The sequence below is a fragment of the Rhagoletis zephyria genome, unplaced genomic scaffold (assembly GCF_001687245.7).
Source record: "Rhagoletis zephyria isolate East Lansing unplaced genomic scaffold, Rhagoletis_zephyria_1.1 Rzeph_scaffold_01353, whole genome shotgun sequence".
NCBI lineage: Eukaryota > Metazoa > Arthropoda > Insecta > Diptera > Tephritidae > Rhagoletis > Rhagoletis zephyria.
In genome coordinates this window covers 107,142-133,319 of record NW_016158437.1, presented here as the reverse complement: position 1 = coordinate 133,319, position 26,178 = coordinate 107,142, and the positions used below count along the sequence as shown (strand labels likewise).

General features: G+C 36.5%; 1 protein-coding gene across 1 annotated transcript in view; it reads left to right on the top strand.

Moving 5' to 3' along the window:
- The first annotated feature begins 2,778 nt into the window (after window positions 1-2,778).
- The window catches only part of LOC108363730 (epithelial discoidin domain-containing receptor 1-like), a 115,853-nt gene continuing 92,453 nt past the window's right edge, over window positions 2,779-26,178 (top strand). Inside the window, exon 1 of the mRNA XM_017617181.1 lies at window positions 2,779-3,661. Within this exon, the coding sequence (XP_017472670.1) occupies window positions 3,286-3,661 (376 nt within the window). The 5' untranslated portion in view covers window positions 2,779-3,285. The remainder of the gene's footprint in view (window positions 3,662-26,178) is intronic.

Sequence of the window (26,178 nt, the reverse complement as noted above, 5' to 3'; positions counted from 1 at the left end):
AAAAAAATGCAAGGAAAATATCTAATTTGTAACTACCAGTGGATCCACGGCACAATAATCAAGAAGATGTAAACGGTTGATTTCTACCTTCCGGAGGATGCACATTATAGAACAAACAGCATCCGCTAAGTCGTACAGGGATGAGCTGTTACAACCCGAAGCCGGTTTGTCTCCAAAACAAATTTTACAAGAATTACGGAAAAGTGTTACACAGTACCGTAAACAGTATTCCTACACTGTCCGAAACACCAACAACCAAAATGAAAATATAAAGTCGAAATAATTGAAATCACTTCTAAGGATAGATAATGATTCCAATTGCGGTTAAATGTTTTCGGAATAGTTTTTGCTTAACTGAAACATCAGATATCATGGCGTCTCCTCGAGGCTTAATAAAAAAAAAATAGCGATCTAGTATGGGACATAATATTAACCCTACTTAAGTGGTCATTATTCCTTTCATCAAAAAAGATGGCTGGCGGGACTGATTTCCGCTACTATAGATAAGGTCCGAGGTTGCGCGAGAGCTAAAAATCAAACTCACCGCAGATGTAAACTTTATATATATGGGGTATTCTTTCTGAACGTTACCCCCATCGTACCCATTTTTCTTTTAACTTCAAATTTGTTAAATATGTAAACTTAATGAAAAAATACAAGCTTTCCAATGCCGTGTGGCAGAATAACCTGAGGGTTAATTTCAGGGTCATCTCGAGGTCAACATGGGTTTTTTAACTGGTTTGCGCAGTATAGGAGCTATCCGCAGATGTTAAACGACTGAAATCGAGGTTATTTGCGAGCCGGCATTAATAATGTAATCATAGAGTATGATAGCTTAAGTCTGTATTATACTTAGGGTTATAAGAGAAAAGAATAAAAGTCAATCAATTATCATTTTATTAAGATAAATATTTTTCAAGTCATCTATAATTATTATTCAAAGACTTTTATTATAAAAGTTTTTTCCAAGGACCGTAACAGTTACAACTTTTATTAAAAAATCACTCTTAAACAATTATTTTTTGACTTTTATTTAATTACTCTTTAAATAACCGTTATTTCTGACTTTTATTTTATAAATCGAAAATAACAATTATTTTTGAATATAAAAATCAAATATAATTGTTTTTTTTTTAAATTTTGCATAAAAATTGCAAATAAAAATTTATTTTCAAATTTGAGTCTCGGTGCAAAACGAAATCGATTGGTATGTTTCACTTAGTTGTAAAACATTTTCTTCATAGTGAATGTTTTCATGACAGTTTTCATCAATAACTGCTATGTTCGGTCCCAGGTTTTTTCATAATAACTATTTAAATATGAATTACCCGCTTCGCTGAGTGTATGAAATTCCTACGTGCTACATTAGGTGTTATTTATTTCAATTAAACCCAACATGCTTAAAATATACGAAAAGCAGAAAATTCTAAATTTTTTAACTATCTTCAAAATATCTTCAAACTGAAACTATCTTAAACCTCTCTCTTGTGATACTTTTTCATACTTATGTAGTTTTAGTTTAGAAGTTTTACTTCTTAAACCGTTAATTCCTATAATTCAAGTTGAATTTGAATTTTCAAACATGTAGAAATCCTGCTGTACATACATGCATATATTGCTTAGAAATAAAGGCTTTTAAGACTCTTTCGATTATAACCTAGATTGTAATAACACATTTATCTTATAATATGTTAAGGTGGTTGAGTTAGATTTAAAACAGGTGGCATCCCTCTTCAAATACCTCAGAAAATGTTACATGTTCAAGCTGAATAATTATAATTTAAACTGGACTTTTAAAACAGGTGGCAATCCTCTTCCAAATATTTTCCTACTAAAACCCTATTAAATCCCTTTAGTCTGTCATCCATATTGTGATATACATATATTCCAATTACCAAATTCCCTTAATTCAAGAAGTTCAAATACGCAGAAACCCTCCTACATGTAGTTTAGAACTAAAACCCTTATCAGAAATCTTTCGATTGATACCCATATTGTAGTAATTTATATAAATTAATTGAATTTAATTTTTAAACGGGTGGCAACACTTCTATCTACATCAAGTTCCAGTACTCTATCAAAAATATTTGCTGAGACATGCTACGAAAATTTCCGTTTGTATAGGAGGTGCCACGCCCCCTAATCTAATCGAGATTAAATCTATCGTATATTTTAAGTTAGGCTAAATGGCCCCTGTGTACAAAATTTAATGATGATCGGTTGAGTAGTTAATGCGTGAAAACGTAACAAATAAACAAACTCACTTTTGGATTTATAATATTAGTAAGTGTGCAACCCTGTGTTTGTACCAAACCATCAAGAAGGTTGTTTTATCAATCTAGCCAAACAACAATTAGCTGTTCAGCACAAATGTAAACAAAAAACAAATACAACAACAATTTCAAGGAAAAGCAACAGTGTTGCCACTTGTTTGGCATATTTTAATTAAGTTGATCTGAAACCCAACGAAAGCTAAATGGCATTTAAATAACAATCCGAAATTCAATTTAAGTGCCGTTAAAATATTCATCTAAAATTAACCCTTAAAATAATAATTGAAAATATTTTTGCACAGGGTTGCCAACTATTTTGTAATTAAAATTCAATGAAATAAAATAGTTCCTTATGCGTATGGAATGAGAGAGGATTAAATAACTTTTTGTAAAATATATTTTTGAAGAGGGCTGCCATTAGTTTAAAAGTTTTAGTTCAATTCGATTGACCTTACACAACCAATTTCAATATACTTGTTTCCTCTTTATTCTCTTTTCAGCTGTGTCATTGCAACAACACAAATAGCACGTAACAATAAAACAAAACGCTTTCGATTAAAATAAACAGTTTACATACCACCATGCCACTCTGGTTTTACCAATTGAAATCTAATTAAATTAATTCGCCATTTTCGCAGAGTTTACATTGCAAATCGCCCAAACGATTTTTACAAACAAACATAGTCGCCAGTTACATAGTTATGCCACTAGCGTGCCGTTATTTTAACTGTTACGGCAACCGTTCAACTGGCTGGAAATTACGTGCAATGCCAGAATAGCAAAATTAATAGCGGCAGCAGTAACAGTAACATTGACATTGACCCCAGAGACCAGCAACAGCTAAACACAATCAACCTTCTGCACGCTTTCATGCCACACTTTGCCACCAAAATGAACGGGGTGGCAACCTTTTGTTGAGCCACTAACTACAAAGTGCCGAAAAGGAATCTAAAATTCAGCAGCGAGCAGTGGTGAATGCAGAAAGTCAAACGAAAACGGAAAATATCATAAAATGGCTACAATAAAAAATCGACAATTGAATTCATTCAAATTGCAACAACAGACGCAGCAGCAACAGAAGCAACAGCAGCGACAGCAGCGATGGCGGTGGTGGTGGTGGCGGCAGTCCCCTGAAGCCAGCTGTCGCAGCGCATTCGCTTTGCTAAGCCGTTGTTCGTATTGCGCAACAAATTATTTGAAAAGTTATTGCCGCATTAAGCGGCATGGTGTTAATAAAAATAAAACTTTATGTTGGCTGACATTGACTTTGATTTTATTGAGCTGCAGCAGTTGGCATGGACGACGAGGCCGTGGCGGTCGTGGTGGCAGCGGCGTTGGTGGTGGAGGGGGCGGTGGCGGCGGCGCTTTCTGTTATGCTCTTGATATTGGTAAGTGTGAAAAAATTACAAATACAAAAACAACAAATATAAGTAGTATGCATGCAATACCTGCACTGCCTACCTTTCCCCCGTTTGCGGCATTACATTTTTGACTTTTGCAATTTTTGCATTGCATTTAATTGCCGCCTGTATTCAACACCTCTTTTGTGCGCAATTTTATTGCCACTCGCGCTGTGTTTAGTGGCGTTTTTTACAACTGTCAGGTGTATATGCTGAAAATAATAACGGCAACATTTTATGCAACATTTCAATTGCCTACAAATTGTATTCAAATTGCGTTTAATGCTTTTGTTTGTATGTAGGAGTATTTATTATTGGTATTTTAGCTTCTAGCTGGTAATTCACGAAATGTTGCCGCTTTTGTGTTTATGTAATTACACAGCCAATTACTTGGTAATTGAAAGTAGATGATGTGTAATGATCTGCAATGGAAAATAAGGTAGATATATGTAAGTAAATGAAGCCTTGTTACCAAGTTTTTTTTAATTTTCTGTGGGGCTAACGCCGTATACTTTTCGGATACGGTGATCATCCGTACTTTATTTCAAAGGACAGTACTCAGTACAGTACAGGACCTCGAGCTGCTGTCCTTTAAGTTTACAAAATTAAGATGACTCAAAGCTTATTTTTTTCTACGCTTACTACTTCGACTCTCTATGGCGAATGTAGTGAGTCACACTTCAGCCAGAAGTCCCATTATAATATCGCCAGCGTGACCTCATACTAAGTACGCATCTACGTTCCCGATGTGCTGTGAATACTCAAGGAACATTATGGCGTTTTCGTTTCTACAAAAAAAATGTTGCCTTCTTATCGCGCTCTTTTTAGTGTTTGTGCGTAGGGGACAAAGAGAAGGTTGCATTTTTCGGTAGAAACGAAATCGGCATGAGTCCGCTAGGCAATCGTAAAAGAAATTTTTTAGATTACGTTTTCATATTTAAGATAAGGCAGGGCAGTATTAGAGAAAGTGATTGATGCTCTTTACCTCCTCCTAGTTCCTGCAACCGTGATAGAAATCATAAGAAGGTAAGCCTTTACGCGCTCTGTATGTATGTATTGCCATTGCAAAGTATCCGTTCACAAAACCAACCTCTGAGCTAATTGAGAGCCGATCAAGGAGAAATAGAGACTCAGAGCTGTTTCCATAAATTCTTAGCGACACAACGAGCTCAATTATGGTTGTCTTGTTCAATGGAAAGAGATCTGAGCCCTAATCAGTTTGAAGATAGTTCGCTTGCTAGCATTTTGGGCAATTTCATCGACTAAAGATTAGTTTCGCATATCCAAATCGTTTAGAGATAAAACGGCAATTTGGTTGTCAGAGTAGAGTGCGGTCGAGTAATCTTAGTTACAGGAGAGTTCCTTGGGCAGAGAGTAAGTAGCATTCTTTATATCGTGTAATTTAGCTTGGAAAACGCTGCAATATTCCGGTACCGGACGTACCTATTTCTGCTGAGAGGGGCTCAAGCTTAGAAGCAGTTATTGCGAGTGGATTTTGCTTCCGAGCTTTATAGTATTTAGCTTGGAGCCATCGCTGAAGTTTGAAATGGAACTAGAGTCTAGCTTTTAACACCTTTCCAATTTGTTCCTAACTAATTTGCTCCCGCTGTTTTCTAGATATATTATCTTGAATTTTAGCTTCCGAATTTGACTTCCTCGGGGAGGTAAAATTTTTTGTCGCAAGAAGAACCGATAGAGCTTCTGGAGCTTTGCGTCTTTAGCACCCTTTTCTCTTGGCTTTTGGACGCAGTTTTGTACAGCGCCCGCCACCATAGTGTGAGCCCGAAGAACCGAATGGGCCATACGTCAGCTGAAGCGCTAAATGCATATGGCTGTGGGACAATATATTTTCCATACTGTGTACTGTATTTTTATTTAAAAGATATGGTCACCGTAACTATGGATCAATTAAAAATATTTTTTCATACACTGCATAAAATACGTATTTAATTAAACACTACTGCAATTGCAACGTACTAATTCAGCAGAAACTATAAGACCTAGTTTAGGCTAGGTTAATATTAGGTTAGGTTTCCTCACTTAGCCCATAGGGATTAGTTTTTTTGTGTTACCCCGACGAATGGTTAGGTTGGGTTATGTTAGGAGGGCGTGTATGGAACATTCCAAAATTTCACTCGGAGGCATAATTGTCCATTGTGAGCAGAGTGTCCAGATTTGGCGATTTCGCGCCAATTTGGCGTTTTTTTTTGACATTTGCGCGTAAAAATTTAGGAAATCGCCATTGGCGATTTTTGGCGATTTTGTCCCTTCAAATAAATTGTTTCGTATTATAAAAATATGCAAAACTTAGTTTTCCACGATAATTTTACAGAAGAGGCTAATGAACTGCGTGATAAACTTGACTTAAGAAGCATATTAAAATACTGTCAAAAATGTTTAATCACCCTAATCGAAGAACTTTTGAAACGATTACCTAGAGTCAATTAAATACTTTTAAAAAAGCTTTGATTCTGTCACCAGAAAAGTGTGTGAATCACAAGAGGGCGAGGTTCAGGGACCTGCCAATTCACTATTTTACTTTACAAAAAAACAGCATCAAAATACCAAAAACCTTTTATAGCATACTTTTATACAAAATTTAAGTACTACTTCACGGCACTACAGCAAAGTTCTAAGAAAACGAAACCTATTTTTGCAAATTCAGCAAACTCCATGGTTACTTCGGAAAATTTGCTTAGACTTAGACGTAGAATCCACCTAAATATGCTATACGCCTATATTCGAAAAGTTTGACCCGCCCTAGTACCTATTTATGTAGGTATGTACTAAAGATAATTCCACAGATATACAAACATGCATATGCTACTTACATATTTATAAGTAATGCACAGAAGTATGTACATACATAATAAATTCTCACTCACTCACCCATTTCCCACATAAATCTCATAGAAACTCCCAAACGCACCGCCTCATCGTCAATGGCGTTTTCTTGAGAAAACGAAATTGATTTTCATAATTAAATATAATTCATTACCAGCAATCTGTCATGCATAATGTACATAAATATCTAAATATGGAGTACAGCTGGGCGCAATTCAGCAGACATTCGTTTAAAAGACAGCAAAGGAGCAAACAGTTGGTTGGTCGCTTGGACAGATGGGCGGGCGCCTCGAAAAAAATAAAATAAAATGGGCAAAACGAGAAAAGCGTCAATCTACGGCAAGCAAAACAACCAAATAAATGGATTTACTGAGTGATCATAATAATTATACTTCTTTGCTTATGTACACATACATCTCGAGCCCTAACCGCCAAAATAACGTAAGCGACATTTTTTTCAAAATTTTCTTTTTGATGCAGAAATGTATCTAGATGCTCTGGGAATATTTCTGCATCAAAGAGATAATTTTGAAAAAAATGTCGCTTAGGTTATTTTGGCGGTTAGGGCTCAATATGTATGTACATACCTATGGATGCTGTGTATTTATGTATTTCTGTTAAAGCATATAATTAAGTAATTGCGTTTTGTAAATGAGTTTTGGGTTTGAATATCAACACACTGGCGCGGCCTTTCACTAAACTTGTTTATTTAATATTTTGTTTTTATATACACACAGATATATTTATGGGTCATTGCATACAAAATTTACACGTCAATATTTTTTTTTACATTCATTATAGAAGAAACCTCATTTTTTATTTCATCATGATATTCGGAAGTCTTGGAAACAAATTTCAGAAATTTGAACTCACAGAGATATATATATGTATATATTTTTTTTTTTTAATTTTTGGCAGTTAAAAAATAAACTATTTGTCGGAGAAAATCAGTAGATAAATAAATAGTTGTCAAACTTTATGGAGTACACTGTAAAAGTTTACGTTTTCCATTCTCAAATTTTTACAATGTACTCCATAAAGTTTGACAACTATTTAGATTGCAAAAAAAAATAAACATAAATCAAACGGTGTATACTTAATAAACTAAACGATTACAAAAAAATGCAATCTATCTCACATTCTAATCAAAGCCGAGGTAATTACGAACATTTTGACCACTCAACATATTTTCAGACAAATGTATAGTTTATTACCTGCAAAAATTAAAAAAAATATACTTCTTTGTGAGTTCAAAATTTCGGAATTTTTTTTTCGAGATTTTCGAATATTATGATGATAATCAAATAGGTGCATTTTTTTCGTTAAAGAATGCAAAAAAAAAAATATTTCACACCAAAAAAAATATTGATGAGTAGANTTTTTTTCGTTAAAGAATGCAAAAAAAAAAATATTTCACACCAAAAAAAAAATATTGATGAGTATATTTTGTATGGAATGACCCTTATGCATATTTGTAATGCGATGTTCTCCTTCTCAACTGTGCTGATAATGATTTAGTGGCACGCTGAGGGCTAACAGATTTTTCTGAAACATAAAAAGGCGCAAGCTACGAGTATCATCCACTCTGGCCACTTCAATTAAAGATTTCTCTGCTTAAAGCGGCATGTTGCTGCTGCCATTCATGCCACTTTTTGAGGAAAAATGGAAAATTGCCCGGCAACTGGTTATTTGTTGCATATTGGCAGTAAAATATCGTGCTTTACTTATAATAAATAGATATTTTAATTCCGTTGCTATGCTGCTACTTTCCTCTTCCCTCGCCGTCTGCTTCTTTCCACTCATTTCCATTTTAATTCCTTACACCATCACTTCACATTCTTTACAGCATTTCTCATTTATGTTTTTTTTAGCATTTTCATCATTTTCATTTTATGCTTTGAATTATGGCGCTTAAACGCTGAGTTATTGCTTCTAATTATTTACTTAATGATCGTATTTTTGTTGTTGATGTACGCGCGCACAACAAAAACAAAACCAACGCTTCGCAGTACCAACAGTGAAAAATCATTAAAAGTACCGACTACCTCGCCGAGCTGTGCGCAGCATATGACCCTTTAGCAACTTGCGAAATTCAGCAGCTTCATAAAATATGAAATTTTAACATAATTTGTTATTTTTCGCTGAACTCTTCACTTCCTTAAATGCAAACAGCGAGAACACTGAAAAGTTTCAGTTGTAGAAATTATTAAAACTGTTTTTCTATTTGGTCGCAAAGGTCAAATTGTGAAAGTAAATGCCGGTTATTGCTGCTAATTTCTTCAGCTGGCGCTGAAATGGAGTTCTATGTAGATTATTTAGTTATCATAATTCCTGTTTTAGATGGACTTGTGTAGACTAGAAACTTTAACTCGCTAAGACTAGAGTTTTTCATTTATGAGGTATTTTCCTTTTAATTGGTCCGCTAGAAATTATTGGGACCAGTTTTTGATTAAACCATCGCTTTTGGGGGGCACAAAGAAAAATATGCTGGGTTTTTCATTACCTTTTCTATTGTCTCGGGCGTTGCAGCTATACTTCGGAACGAATATTTGCATTATAGAACAGTTCTTGCACCACAGTGAATTCAGGCAACTATTCTGGCAGCTTTTTTCTGTCTTTCTAACATCTAATTGATAAATCGAAAGCGAAAGCTATTTAAATCAAAAATAATTTTTTTTTTTTGTCAGTTTTCATATTAAATTTACATAAAAAAATTAAGAGAAAAATTAAATTGCTTTCGGAAAACTAACAGCTAATTTCACCAAAGCGATTTAAGTGAAAAATGATTTTAATTTATGGAATTTTATATGAATATTGAAAGAAAATAAAAAATATTTTTCCATTATTTAAATGGTGAAACCGGCTGTACGTTTTCCAAAAATTAAATTAAATTAAAAACATATGACAATTTTTCATTTTAAAACAATAAAAACTAAAAGAAAATTTAATACAAAAAAGGAAAACTAGAACAAAATAGAAAAGCTAGATAGCATAAATTTCTAAAATTTATATTTATTTTTTTTTTATTTTTTTTAATAAACACTAAATATTAACAGAAACATATACTAGAACAAGAAAATGAAATAAAAAAGTTTTTAAAAATTAAAGGCAATAAAAAAATATTTCTCTTTTTTAACCAATACCATCCAAAAAAAACTATAAAAAAAAATAACTGAAAAAGCAAAAAACTAAATAAGAAAGCAAAAAATTAATTTAAAAGAATACATAAGCTAAGTTTCAAAAAAATTCTGGCTAGCCACAGTTTGGCTTCGCAGAGAGCATTAAGGTGCATAGCGTTGGGTGGAAGAAGCTGATGTTAGCTGCTTTTATTGTTCGCCAGCTTCGTCAAACTACCTCGTTTGCCCTAAGATTTTGCACGGAGAATCTACTTAGTGTATCATGCCTTATGCATGCCAATGCTGAGCACACGCACAGGTATTTAGAGTGCGACCGTTTTCTTACTTCTCTTTAGATTGCAGCTGCGGCACTGTGAGTTCTGCGGGAGGCACATTTTGGCTGCATGTTTGCCAATGTGTTCCTCGGTCTTTGGTTTGTCATAATAGGACCATATGTTCCTCGTAGTTTGGCAGGCTTGGAAGTCTTTCCAACGTGTATCAGTCATACGTGCAATTTGCAAATGCAGTTCCATTTTGATGAGTCCCAGTGACTCAGACTCTGTTTTTGCAGTGATGAGGTGAGCTCATGATCAAAAAAGTGGCAGATCTACCACAATGTGTGAGAAGTCCGATCACTGATTATAGTTAGCGTTAAGCGCGATAGATGATATTCTTAGGTGCCAGCGCGAGTATCGCCGTTGTAATAATAATAATATGTATGTGTAATGAGACAAACATCTATGGATAAATATGCCACAAGAAAATTTCGCAATCCCTTTTTTGAAGGCACCGTTCGCTCGATTGAAATGGTAGGTACTGGGAAAGTGGGCGTGGCACTTCCCATACAAACTGAAATTCTCATGTCGCTTATCTCTGGAACTGCTTATGCTAACGTCCAGAAATTTGACACAGCAACATATGTTGTCAATACCGTACTTACGGGGAAAAGTGATAGATAATGGGAAAGGGGCGTGGCACCGCTCATAAAAACTGAACTTTTCATATCTCTGTAACCAATTATTATAAGGTGATGGAATTTTATACACCTACGTTTGTACACATAAATATAAAATCGCCATTTTCTCCCAGATTTTAAAATCGCATTGAATGATTGTTGATTTGTGCAAAAGTTTTTAGAAGGATCAGTGTGTTTGTCTTCCGATAGATGGCGCAGGGATTGAGAGCTATACTAAAAATTATATTTATGATCAGATTTGTTTCACTTTTAGAACACATATTAGTAACATAAAATGTGGTATAACTTGGTAGCCGAATCGTGTGATGAAAAAATATTGGGCTCTGGCCCAGTCTTGATAAAAACCCGTGGAAATATTATTTTTTGTTGTAAGCCTTCAAGATACTTTTTCAAACGTTTACGATTCTGATGAAAAAAGAAAGAGTTTATATAGATGTGGGCAATTTAGTTTTTAACCTCCAAGTGGTTCTCAGACAAATATAATGGAAAAACTTATTTACAGTCTGAATTGGTATATGTTAGACATATTGTGACAGTGATAAACATCTCATCTATACATACAAATATATATGTATATTTTTTTTTCAAATGAAAATCGAGGTCCTTGTTTCGGTCTATTTTCAAAAGCGCTACTGAAGAAATTTGGAGGAGACTTGGTAGAGTTAGCATTAATCAATCCGGTATTAACGTTCATAATTCGATTTTAAGTTTTCCTGTAATTCGCTATAGTATAGTATAGTTAGTTGTGGTGACAGGTAAAATTCAAAAGTGTAAAAAGATATCGAATTTCGACAACAGGGCGATACAAGTTTGTGTAAATATGTACAGTAAAATTAATTGTTATACACAGTTAATTAGAAAAAAAAAAAAAACTAAACAAATTTTGGGTAGGTTTTGATTGGTCTTGGTAGGAAAAAAAATTGTCCGTGGCAAAACTGTGACCTATAGTAACTCTGACTGACGTTTTGAATAGTGTTTAGATTTTTGAAATTCAATTTTGGGCGTATATATACTTATATTTATTTCTCTAAGTTGTAGCTCAACTATGCTTTACTATCACAGTGTACAATACTTTTAATAATTATTTCTCCCATGCTCTGAAATCCATCGCACATTCCACTAATCTTGATACAAACCACCACCATATCTTGCATAACAGCGCAAATATAAATTACACAAACTGTTGATTAAATTATGTCAACGGAAATAGCTACTCTGTACTCTTAATTCAACTATGTACACCATCACCAACTTCGTTTACTCAGCCATAGATTAATCCCATTGATCACTGCTGCATACAGCTTAGCGAACAGCAACAACGCCGGGAATTGCAAATTTAAAATGATCACAACAGCATATTAAAATGTGGTAAACTGGAAAATGATAGATTAAAAAATGCCTTTAAGCGGACAAGTCGTGATTGGATGTTGCAACAACAAACCTACATACATATATACATACAAGTATACATGGAAGCACTCGAGCAGGCCCACTATTCAGGCTATTTAGGCGAGAGTACGTACAAGCAAAGCATGAATGAAGAAGTGGTGGCTGCGTTGAACTGGCCAACAACTAGCCGTTGGCGTTGGAGTTTGTGGAAAGCATGTATGTATGTAGTATGTAGGTAGGTGAGGTGCTCACACAAAGCGTTGAGGTGTAAAAAGTGCAGTGGCGCACGAAAATGTCAAATAATAGAGGCTGGCCGGCGGTCGACAACTGACGGACGGCTTTTAAGACAGCCAGCTAAAAGCCTGGTTGCGGAAAAGAGATTGCATGTATTCACCTATAAACATACATACATAGATATGTGGAGCATATAACTGTATTTGTCGAATGAGATATAGACTATAACATACATTTACGCCCCATTCAAGTGACGTTATTTAAATGAGTTTATCGTTGCCGCAATGTATCGCTTGCCACATGCCGCATGCCACATCATCATGTAATCATGTGTGCATTGGGCTGGCCGTTGTTTGCAAAATACCAGTTTACTCTTTTAATACGCGCGCGCGATTTTTCTTTTAAGATTTCATTCACTGATATCAGCAATTCAGTGTTAATAAATTTCTCAAATGCTGTGTTAAGCGGCTTAAGGCGTTCACATATGAAAATGCATATATACATATAAATATAAACATGTTGGCGTACATATATATGTATGTGCATGTATCAGTTAAAGGCTTGCTCCATACGCTCCATTGCGCTCGTTCCGTACCAAAGTGTTGAAACAATTTAATAACAATTAATAAGTCACTGTTGCGGAAAATCTGGGCGCGCATGCGCACTATTAATTTAGAAAATACGAATGTTATTCCATAGCTTTTGTTGCAATAGCTATCTCGTGTGTGCGTTTGCATTTGTACAGTGTAATGTAAGCGATAAATTTCATATGCGCGATTTGTTGATAAGACTTAGCCGCCGGTTGGCATTTGACAGCTGGCATTGCTGTTCGCCATATAGCCCACATTTGTACCTATTCAGATCAGCACATACAAATATATGTATAGCTAAATATATGCAAATAAACCATAACATTCACCACAGTCCACTCTGGTCATCGTTCAATTCAGGCTGGATTTTTGCCTTTGCGGAATGTTTACGACATTTTGCCGCTGACATGCATTTAAGATACAAATCGCTGCTGGTGGGTTTGAGGTTTTCACATGCAAATTAATCGCATTTCCTGGCATAGTATGTATTGACAATTTTGTGGCTTTTACATACATATATGTAGATGTATAGCTGCATTTGCTGTTGGAAGTGTGCTTAGCGGTGCTGAATTTTATTTAGTGTAGTTATTCAGCTAAATAGTGCGGGGTGCTTTTGCCACATTTAAGTAGAAATTGGTAGACCTAATACAAAAGTGATGCAAACTCAACAAATGGGTCCTTTTACAGGGCAATTCTGCCAACTGTCTTTCAACTCACCACAGTCTTCCGAAAGACATAATTCTTTCGTAAGGCATTTGTCAATTCTGGCAATTATTTTGAAAGCTCTTTACTTTCATTCAAAAGACTAATTGGAAAATCTGCTAAGAACGAGTTATTAGAGTTTTGCTGTTCGCCTTTTAACAATAAGTGTTTTGAAAATGAAATTAAATTAAAAAAATGCAGGCATATTTTTCTTTTTGAAACAATAAAACTAATAAATAGAAGAAAATTAATTTAAAAAAGGAAAATGTAAATAAAGCAAAAACAATTAAAGATATTTAAAAAAAAAATTTACAACAAAATATAAAAATAAAAAGATTAACTAAATTACAAAAAGAAAAAACGTTATCAAAAATGAAGAAAATTTTAAAATCTAAATGATATTAAAAAAAATATATTTTTAACTTCAACGAAATCCAAGAAATAAAATAAATTTAATTAAATTAGGAAATTAAAAAAATGCGTATTTTTCTTTTTGAAACAATAAAATCTAGAAGTGTAGAAGAAAAAAAAATCATCAGCAAAGTAAAGCATTTAATCAAAAACAAAGAAAATTGTACTTACAAATATATGAAATTAAAAACAAGTATTTTTTAACTTAAGATCAAATCTAATAAATAGAGAAAATTTAATTTAAAAGGATATTAAAAAAAATAAATTAAAATAATTTTCAAGAATTTAAATGCCATACAATATATATATTTTTCTCTTTGAAAAATATAAATTCTAATACCAAAAAGAAACTTAAATTGAAAAACTAAAAACTATTTAGTTAAAAAATAGCAAAAACAAAAATACATTTTTTTTCTTTAAATAATAAAATCTTAACTAAAAGAGGTGAATTAAAGTAAGTTTCTAAAAATTAAAGGCGTTTTCTTTTCTACCGAAAAATATTGCCTTCTCAATGCCCTCCACGCACGAACACTAAGGAGAGGGCAATGAAAAGGCAACACTTCTTGTAGAAAAGAAAAAATAAATTAAATTGAAAATATAGCGATACGAGCTAAATGATGTACATTGTACAAGTGCTTTCTCTCAAAATAGCTTTTCGCCACGAGTGGTGAATGAGAGGACTTTTTTTCTAAGGTTTTAAAATTTATCTGCACTTTAAACACATTTTTTCGGAACAAAATTTGTGCTTGCCACGGGAGATATTGCCGGTATTCAGCTAGTGTTCTAGTAAGAAGCTTTATATTTTGCTCATCGGGTGATGACCATGTCGATATCGTTACTCTCTTGGACTCTGGCTTTCGTCACCTGACTCAGCAGAAGTAAAAGACATCATTCTTAAGAACATTGCATGGATATCAGCCTGAAAAGCATTTCAGAACTCTGGACACCTCTAAGCCAGTACCTGTTCTTATGCCTTTTTTGGGATCCATCTGTCAATCCTTTCGTTGCTTTACACGTTTTATATCCCCAGTCAACTATGATGAGTACTTCGAAGTTATAGTTGATCTCCGCGAGTTGGAAGCCAGAGACTCTCAACCATAACTTTGTATAGGATAGGCTAAGAGACTGGCGTTCTTAGTTGCAGAACATATAAACATATAAATTCTGTAGACTTACCGTAGGATGAGAATTACTGCCTTGAACTGTTTCCCTTGTCCGTTCGCTCACGGGAATAAAATGAGTTCATTTTCTAACCAAAAGTATTTAGTTGAGACTGGTGGTGTTCAGAAATCAATCCTCCTTTAGCGAGCCTGCACGGGGAAAGCCTGACCAGCATCAATGTGGTCAGTGCGCTTCAGAAAACTCCTTTAACAGAACCATTCGATACGTTAAAGGAGTCGGAATCAAATAAAAAATATCAGAGGACACCGGGTCTTTGTTCTTCACCTCCACAGGAGACATGGAAAACACTGCATATTCGTCAGTCCTCAGATGCCACGCCTGTATGGCTGGAATTTTCAGACTACAAGTCGGATAGTACGGCGAGTCTTGATACCATTAGCGCTAGATTTGCACCTCCAGAAATAACAGAAGTCGGCACACTGGTGCAAGTAGCTATATACTTAAATTTCACTCTAATTGTGGCTTCGGGAATTTTAACTCCCAGATGGGAGTTTCTAAGCGGGAGCAATAAAGTGGAAAGCTAGGGCAAGGGCTATTTAAATTAAAAATACCTCTTTCGACGACCACTGTAGTGTTTGCACACCGAGAAAACGTCACAAAACAACTTCTAGCGGATGACATGCAGCCAGCAAAAACCACCTTCAACAGGGTGGTAAGTATGGTGGAGTGACGTTTTATTCAGCTTTACCCAGCCAACAACCCTTTCTCAAAGGGCTCAAGCTAGGAAAATACGGCTCTAATTCGGCAATAAACCCATCTGGACTCTCGCTCTTATAAATATCAGTAAAGCCGCCGAGCAGATGGGTAGCGGGACTGAGGTTACCCTCTCAGCCGTCGCGACGTCTGTTGAAAGGTGTTGATGTAATCGTGGCTGACTCAAACCCACAGTTTGGCACAAAACCGGGTCAAGGTAATTAATTCGACCATACTTAGTGGTAGCCTAGCAACTGTGCAGGCTAATGCTGCGAAGCCAAACATTTAAGCTTGCCATTTTCCGTGCGCTTCGTCGACAACAATGGTGCATTTTGCATAAATAGCTTTGGAATATTTCCACATTTGCCGTTGTAAGCATGTATTAGATTTCCATTTTGGAAGCTTCGCTACTTTGTTTCATTGAAAATATTTTTTTTTCATTACTCTGAACATGCAATACTCTTTATGATCATCGATGTGCGCAATAGTGATTCGCTTGAAACCGCAATGTGGCCAGCTGAGACCAATTCGAAGTGCAGGTCATCAACACACACACACACACACAGACACAGACTCAAACTTGCCCAACACGATATGCTCGAAAGGAGAATACTTTTCCGCGTATTTATGCAGTTAATTAAAATNACACACACACACACACACACACAGACTCAAACTTGCTCAACACGATATGCTCGAAAGGAGAATACTTTTCCGCGTATTTATGCAGTTAATTAAATTAACGATTTTGAAAATGTTGAGCTTACAGTTTCAGTTGTTATTGCTGCAGAGTTGTAGCAAAAGCAGTTGTTTTGCTTTCAAATTGAATTGTTTCGTATTTCGATATTTTGCGCGCAAACTTTTTGCTGATCCTCTGCGGTGCCTCACTGCCAGCCAGCCAGCCAGCCAGCCATGCTGTGGAGTAACTTACGTTCGCATGTACTTCAGCATTGTTCAATAAAGTTAATATTCTTTCTCTGTATGTGTTTGTGCTATCATTTGTGGCCATTGTCTATGCCAATTCCGCTGTTGCTTGCCAATTCGATTGGCGAATATTTGCACTAAATGACTGAATGAATGAGCGCGAACGCAAGTTCAGTGCGCCCACAACCAAAATTGTTGTCCAAAACAAAGTTGCCTAATTGATGTATGAGCTCCGGTGCTGTTTGTTGCGCTGTTGCCGATCCAGTTGCAGCGAGTGTGGCAACAAAAAACAAGTATTTAGTTAGCAAAGCAAACAGGCAGCCGCTGTAACTTTGCCTTCTGCTGCCTTTTTTTTTTTCTTCGCCTCTACTTTTTCATTTTTCGTTCTCCACCAAAAAAGTGTAACTGGATCCGCTACATTTCCGTTATTGCGGCCACGCTGTCCTTTTCACCAATTACCTCAGCGCGCGCGCGCTTGCCACCTTCCGCCGACCGCCTACCGCGAGCCAACAACAGCGGCGCGGCACACCTCTTCCACCACTTCCCCCTGGCGCGTTTTACTCCTTTTTGCTACATTTGCTTCCTTGCGCCAGTTCTTGCAGCTAAATCTCCATTTTCATTTCTAATTGACGTAAATTTGCACCGGTGTTGCCTTTGCTGCTCGAGGTTACTTGTTGTTTTTTTTTTTTCGTTATTGTTTTTGCAGTTGTTGCGCTGACTATTTGCTACTGTTATTCGTGTAGCAGCTTTTTGCTTTGCACTTGTAATAGCTTTTGGTAAGTCGAAATATTAATTAAACTCAATGAAATCTGGTATGCGCTGGTCTCTGCTGGCAGTGTGCTCTGCTGCCTCTTGCTCCCTTCCTCCTCCATAGTAGTATCTAGTTATCAGTTGGAAACTTTGTAACTCTCACTGAAGCTGGGCGTAACGTCTGTTCTTATATTGTTTTGTATTAGTAGCCTCTTTTTTTGGGTTTGTTTTAGTGCATACGTTGGTTCGTTTACCTAACGGCTTGTTAGTGGTACAGACTCGTATTATTCATTACCGGAATTCAACTTTCTGTGGATAGTAGAACAATAGCTTTAGGGTACGTTCGGTTGTAGCTACATATGTATGTATGTATGTATGTAGGTAGTTATTGGGCTCTTCTATATTTGCACAATAAATATTTGGTTGGAGTTCAGCTATTTAGTTGTTCAGTTTTGCCAATTATTTAGCGTTAATTGATGCTGCAAATATTTAGCTGGGCACACACAACTACATTCCTACATAAAATAAGAAGCCATATGTTTGGGTTAATAAAATTGAATTGGATTTTGGATAAAGGAAATAACTCTAAATACATAGGTATGTGCATGTATAGTTAATGTGACCAACCGTACTGTATTATATGGGACAGTCCTCTTTTTTTACCAATTGTCCAGGTAATTTATTTATTTTATACGGGACGCCAAATATCCAGTATTTGTCCCGTATTCGGTGTTTCGGTGTTTTAAGTGATGTTATATGATCGTGATTTGCTCCAAAAACAGTTATTATTTTCTAATCTGAATACCTGTTATTTGAATAGAGGAATACATACAGTGACCAAAATAGAAGTTAGGACTTGACATTTTAGTAAGTTTTGGCTATTTTTCCTTAGTTTTGTTTTTTTAAGTTTATTATTTATTTTATGAAAGTAAAGCTCTTTTCATAACAAAAACCATATAATACCAAATTTCGAACTTTGTGCAAAAAACAATAAAAATTAATTCTGCAATCGTTCGCCAAAATGTCAAACTTTTTAATCAGAATGTTTAGAAAAAAATTGGGTAGCGGTTTTGTAACTCATTAAAATTGAGTATAGCAAAGTGTGAGTGGAAAGTGCTGCTCATTTGCTTCTGTTTCAAAAAAACGGTCGAACATACTTACTTTGTATGAAAAATATGCGTCACCAAAAATTTTCTCAAAAATTAATTATTTAATTATTAAAATATATTAATTATTATTAATTAAGCCGCGACTTAAAATATCACTTTAATATACTAAAATTTAACGAATATGTTTTAACAAAATTACACGGCGTATAAATCTCGAGAAAATCATCCTACAAATTTGTGATGTTACTAAAATGATACTGTTTCAGAGCTAATACATCTAGAATCATTGTAAAAGGCTTTAAGATCTGTAAGCTGTTGTGGAAAAAATTACCAAAATAATTTTTTGTCCCGTATTCGGCTCTCATAAATATGGTATACAGTATAGTACAAAAGTAAAAGAGCCATAAATTAGTGGTGTATTAAACCAATTTTATTAGCATTAATTCTTCCATTATTATACTAACTATTACCACTGTGACTACGTTTATGATTACCATTACCAATACCATTACCATTACCAATACGATTAACAATACCATTACCAATACGATTAGCATTACCATTGCGCATACCTTTACTAATACTATTACCCTTACTAGCAGTGCCGACACCATTACCACTACCATTACCACTACCATTACCATTAACCTTCATATTTACATTACCACTACGATTACCGCTACCATTAACACTACAAGTACCTACCATTACAATAATCATTATCTTACAATTACTTTTGTGATTACTATTATCTCCACCATTACCACTAAAATTATATTTGCCAGCAATATTTGCATCACAACTTTTTCCCTCTTAGCAGGGTTGTGCAAATTGCACTAAATATATCGAAATTTTCAGTACTATAAGGCATTTAGTGGTATCACTGATCTTCACTGAGTAATTACACTAGTTTACAAATTTTGGAAAATTTGGCGATCTGTGATTTTAATACCCATTTCCTGACAACAGGTTTGTTCAAAAATGTATAACCACTGNTACAGCATCGTACATACATACAATATTGTACATACATACTGCACCGCACATACATACAACATTGTACATACATACTCCACCGTACATGTAAATACAGGCATACATACAGCGACGTACATACACACACCATTGTACATACACACTACACCAAGTGAGCACCAGTGTTGCCGCGCCGTCTCAAGAAAATGTATCCCGGACCAAGCCAAAAATGTATCCAAATGTATCCAATTTTCTTTTTTTACATATACATCATAATTTGTAAGAAAATTAAACATTTTCATGAAAAAGACATAATTTAACCCATCCTAAGGACTTGGAATACATGTGCATAAAATCAAACATTTGTAATTTCAATTTATAAAGTACATTTTTTGTGTATAAGTATTTTGCAAAGTAAATATAATAAGTAGCAAGTACACTCTAAAAAGAGCATGTAAAACTACTACTGAAAAGTATCTATTTTTCAACAAGAATCTGTATAAATATACGTATAGGATGTTCAGTATTTGATTTTGAACTTGAGATCTTTAAAATATACACATAAATACACATATATAGAATGTTTAAAATTGCAAAAATTTTCAAACTACAAACACATTTCCTACTAATAATAAACATTACTTTATTTTAAACATTTTATGTGTAAAAGTAAACAGGCAATGATTAATTTTATTACACGGCGTGCAAATTTGCGCACATTAAAAGAGGAATCTGGTTACCTCTCTCAATATGCGCAAATAAACAAAATTTTTTTAGAGTGTATTTAAAGTCCTTTTCAGTAAAATTCATATAAGTTTCCTTAAATAAATCAAATTTAGTTTTTTAAACATAAATCTTTAACGATATGTATATGAAAGAGATTACTAGAGAAAGAGTATAATTTACTTTATATATATCGTCGTTTAAAGTACAAAACCGCGTATCGTCATTCAGCAAAACCGCGTAACTGACGTTTGCTGCCAAAAATTGGATTTGCTCACACAAGCTCTTGGCTCAATCCTTATCCATTCGTCCTGAAATATACTAGCCAGAAATGCGATTGCTTTATAAAAAAGAGAACCTATTTTGAAAGATAAGTGTTTTTACTCTCTAGAAAATAATTTCTGCAACGTCACATAGAGGTTTTGCATTATCTTGATACGCGGTTTTGCATTTTTTTTATATGCGGTTTTGTACTTTAAACGACGATATGTTTATTAAGATCTTGCTTAAAGCATCCTTTTAAGCTAATTAAAGCAATTGCGCTTATACCTATTTTGGTGAGATCTCTTCATATGTTCATTGCTTCGTTCACAAAAAATAAAATGCTTTAATTTCACGCTTAAGTAGCGATTCTTTATACGAATATAAAACGTAATGCTTTCTACCATCTTTAATGAAAATCGATTTTTGAACGAAAAAAACTTTATAGGAAATATAAAATTTTGGCCTATTTAAAAAAGTATCCACATTTATACTGACCGGAAAAAATAAGTATCCCGCAAAAATTCGTCTAAAAATGTATCCAATTGGATCTATTTAGATCCAAACGGCATCCCTGGTGAGCACTGCTAGCAGCACACCAGCAGCATGCCCGAATAACTCACCAACCACTTCGCTCACCACACTGCATAAATCGGGACGGCACACGACGAATTCTCAACAAGCATGCAGCGCAACAGGTATAAAAGGCTTAACAAGTGCGCAGTCGAGGTCAGTCTTGCTAGGTGAGTAGCTGACTTGACTGGTCGATGAGCGGGTGGCGTGCTTGCGCGCTAATGTCTTGCCGGCCAGCCACCCCAAGCTCGGCGTAACCAATCGGTCGATCAGCTGGTGTGCCTGCGGGCGCGCCAATGTTTCACCGACTGGCCAAGCCAAAACCAAGTACGACTCAACCCGCCGGCAGACCAGGATTGCACGCCTTGTAGGCATCCTAATTGGTCACCGGCTGGTTGAGCCTCCGACATCGCCGACCCGTTCCAGCCCCTACTTTTGTAGAGTGCGATTAGGGGAATGGCAGTGCCTGGAGTGAGTCTTGCTAGGTCGTTTCGCTCCACCGGTTGCCGAGGGCCAGTTGCTGTTAGAAGTCACCCGCTGCCGCATATCATCCGTCGGGACACCCTCGTTGCTCAACAGTTGTGGAGAGTCTCCCGCCGTGCCGCCGCCGCTGCCCAACCGTTGCTCAACAGTTGTTGGGAATCACCCGCCGTGCTGCTAGCGCTCCCACCGTTGCTCCGTTGTTGCCGAGAGTCACCCGCCGTGCTGCCGCCGCTGCCCAACGGTTGCTCAACAGTTGTTGAGAATCACCCGCCGTGCTGCTAGCACTCCCACCGTTGCTCAACCGTTGCTCCGCTATTGCCAAGAATCACCCGCCGTGCTGCTAGCGCTCTCACCGTTGCTCAAGCGTTGCCTCGCTGTTGCCAAGAGTCACCCGCCGTGCTGCTAGCGCTCTCGCCATCATCCGCTCCGACCCGACCGCACGACCACAACGAACGTCACCTCTCTCTCGCTCTCCCTCTCTTTGGACATAAGGTTGCTAGCACTCTAGTCGTAGCGCCGTGTGTGTGTGTGTGTTCGAAGTAAATACACGAAAATAGTGTGTTTTATTTGGTGGGGGTTAGTGGGACCTTCGCTGGACTCTGGATCGGCTGAGTTCACCTCAGCCTTTGACAAAACCCACCTCATACCACAAACCATATAGTGGTAGTGAAGTGCATTTCCACTAAGTACATATTGGTAGTGAAACCAATTTGTCAAATGTTCTCTGTAATCCAAGGTGCCCTCTGTAATAATAATAATAGATTGGCGCTTACACATATGTTAGTGTTTGATGTTGTCACACAAGGCGGAAGGACCTACAGTTTTAGTGATGTTAAAAAAGGGGGGGCTGTTTTTCACGGCAAAAATGCAATCGAAGGTTTTACATTGCCTGCCGAGTGGCGAAGAAAACCTTTCTTCTAAATTTGTTTGCGATTTTACTTTGACCAGAGCTTGAACCCTGGCCCTGCGGGTACACAGGACCCTAGCATTGGTAAAGGGTACCTCTAAAATTATTAACTAAAGTCTCGAAGCACTTAAATGCAGTAATAAGTATAGGATCTCAAATTATAGTAAATATAGAGTCAGGTTTTGTAAGCTTCTATATAGTTTGTTACCAAGTTGTTAGAATATTGTTGTATGTTGTCCATTCAGCTTCTGCACCAGGCCTTCCAGATTGCACTAGTTTACAAAATTTAGGAAAGTAATCCAATCCAATCAGGCAATGTCCGGGAGGAACTCCAGTTACTCGGCCATAGTAGCCTAATTGTTGTACGAGTGCTCTAGTCTATCCACGACCTATTAGCCCTTCAATAATGTTGTTTCTAATCCTAAACCTGCAAGGTTGCCATGGCTATCCCATTTTTGTATCTGTTTTCACTTAGTGGAAGATTGGTATCTCCGGGCTATCCGAGAAGATATTTATCGTAGTCTTCATTACGTTATGTGTAGTAAGATACACAGCCACCTCCTTTATCGATAGAACTACTGCCTGATAAACGCTGCAGTGATCTGGAATTTGGGCGGATAATTCGAATCCTAATTCCTTAGAGAAAACTCTATAGCCAACCCTATTATCTAGCTTGGATCAATCCGTATACAAATTCAGTTCCCTTGGTATTGGTGTACGCCGCTCTCTTTTTGACGGGATGTTCATCTTAAATAGCCTTTCGACGGGTGGGGGGTTTAGGGCACAGTTGGCCACTGTAAAATTTATATAAGGCAGGCACAAAACGAAAACTCTCGCTGGCCAACTCTGGTTTTGGGACAAAGTAGTCAATCTCTTGGCAACAACTACCCAGAGTATGAAGTACAGAAGCACCGATCCTTCCATAACGCCATACTTTATAGTCTAAGCGCCGAAGCGGTTATGTTTTCCTACCAAATTAGTTAGCACATCTATGTGAAATAAAGTCGATCGGTGCCTTATGACTCGATAACTATTGATTAGGAAGTTTTTGAGCTACATAAACCCTACTGCAAGCCTACTCGAAGCATTTACGGACGTAGTGTGGACACGCGGTGTGCAATGCTTCCGCAGGTGAACGACACTGTATCCTGCGAGAGTGGGGTAGGAGTGTATAGTTAGCACCCAGACGATGTAGCTGATGAGAGAGCTACACGATACGTGACCCAAGTATAGTAACTCTTGGCCCCAACGGCGATAAAAGCGACGGTTTTTTCTCGACCCCCACGGCAGACGAGGATAACATGCTGGGTCGCTCGAGACTTGCTAGGGCTGTCGAGTCGAAGGCCTTTTGGCGTCTGAACCTTCTAAGGGGAAAGAGTTCTTATCCAGCTTAAGGTCACCAGTAGGATGCCTGGAATCTTAAGATGGTTGCTTCATTACCAGGTAAGTAGTGGGAAGGTTCGCGTTCTGTCCCCGTGAATAAATTTATTGCCACCGAAATACCCGAAAAAAAAAACAGAGAGAGTCAATTTCAAGAGTTTCCAGCACTTCCCGCCAAATAAAATTTAAATGTCGTTAAAAATATTGGGCAATTACGATTTGTACAACCCAACACATCAGCAACCAGCCAACCAGTAACTAACGAAATCGCGTCAACAAAAAGGGCATAGTTTGGATTATGACGTCGGAGGGAGTCGTACAAGCCAATGACGCATGGCAACATAAATGGCAACAGCCAAATAATAGCCGAAATTAACAATGCGTAGTTTATGACTGCAGCAGCACCAACAGCAGCAGTTGGAAGTTGAAGTTGGCTGGCGTTGTTTGTTTGCTGCGCTCTGTTGCGCCGCCAGTGTTTCCATTGCCGAGCTTTTCTGCTTGCATTTTGTTTTAGTTGGGCTGGTGTTTTTGTTGCCGCTGCCACTGTTGGCGGCGAGCCGGAAAGTTGCGTCAATTTGTAAGCTTGCCTTTGTTATTGCTTTGCTTGTTTTCGCACAGCCGCGCATTTTGGTTATTAGCGCCTTGTAAATGCTTATGCTCTTAGTTGTTGTTTACTGTTTTCTGTATGTATGGTAGTGATTGTTGCTAGCTTTTATTATTGTTTTTGTTATTGCTATTGTTATTGCATGCTTAAAACGCCAACATGTTTCACGGCTCATTGGCTTTATGCTTGCAACAACTCATCGACAGCTAGCTAACGAGCAGCGAGCAACAACAGCTGGTATTGCGAGACTTTAAAATTCGCAGGAGGAGAGGGCGAGCGTTGTATCTGTTGCTATAGTACTTACTATATATGTACATACATAAGTGAGTTAAGTACATAGATACTCAGAAAATCTAGAATTTTTGAGTAGCATTGATAGCAGGAAGAGAGAAAGAGTAAGACGAAATAAATTCGACTTTTATTTCCCGTTCAATAGGCGTGGAATTATTTTGATTGCTGTTGTTTGCAGCCAAGCTATCCCAATCAGGCGTTACAAAAACTCAATGATGCATTTGAAGTAGTAAAAATTGATAGCTAAAGATTGGTTTGGTTGAATTGGAGCCTATTTTTGATGCTGGTAAAAAACGGAGCCAATAGCGTCCCCCACGAGTTTAGGAGATGGCTAGGGGAGCTACCAATAGCAAGTGGAGCGGCAGAGTGCTTGTTTGATCACAGATGCCTCCAAAATAGTTGTCTTTGATAGAGGCGAGTCGACTCCCAATGTATTCCCGGCTGAGTTATATGCACTTGAAACTCGATTTCGTTGTGGACATACAATTCCGAATGTCTCTACAATATCTTCGACAACATATAATAAATCTCTGCTGGGCCACGCGACATTGCCGTCTTCCAATAAATAAGGAAGCCGGTGTGTGACCGAGGAAGGAACTTTATTTAACTTATGGAAAAATGGAGTTTGGCATTTGCTGTCTATATTATGATACTTAATTTAACTTATTAATAAAATTAAATTTATAATTTAAACTAGGTGGCAATCTTTTTAAAAATATATATTCGTACTAAAACCTTTTTAAATTTCATTCGTTTTGCGTTCATACTGGTCCGTACTAAAAAATTTGGTTGAACTTATAGTTTAAAATAGAATTTAACTTCTTAGGCAAGGGGCAACCCTTTTCAAAAAATATGCTGCATTCATATAGATATTTAAACTTAGGACATAAGCTATCTCTATGATAACTTTTAATTAATATAATATAATAATTCAGAATATATGAGTTTCAAGAACAAAAAATTTCTTAATCTTATACGAATGTTTTAGGACTCATATATGATCCAAGTTATGAGCCAGCACCTTGTGGCAATATAAAAACAATAAAGATTCGAAATTTATATCTAAATTTGTTTTTACAGAAATTGAAAATAGTTAGAAAACAAAAAATTAACAAAATTTCGCAGCAGCTGTTTCTATTAAATGCACGTCGGAATGTGTATATGCACGTAAGTATGTATGTATGTTATTTGTTAGAAATTCTTGCTGAATTCCTTTGCAAATATAGTGCGTTAAATATGTAAGACCCAAAGAACAACCTAAAATAAGAGTCCGAATGCAGTAATTTATGAGACCGATAAGAACCTCAAAAAGAGTCTGAAATATTTCATATATGAGGCCAAAAATTGTTTTAAAAAGAGTGCAANTTATAAACAGGCGGCGGCTCCAA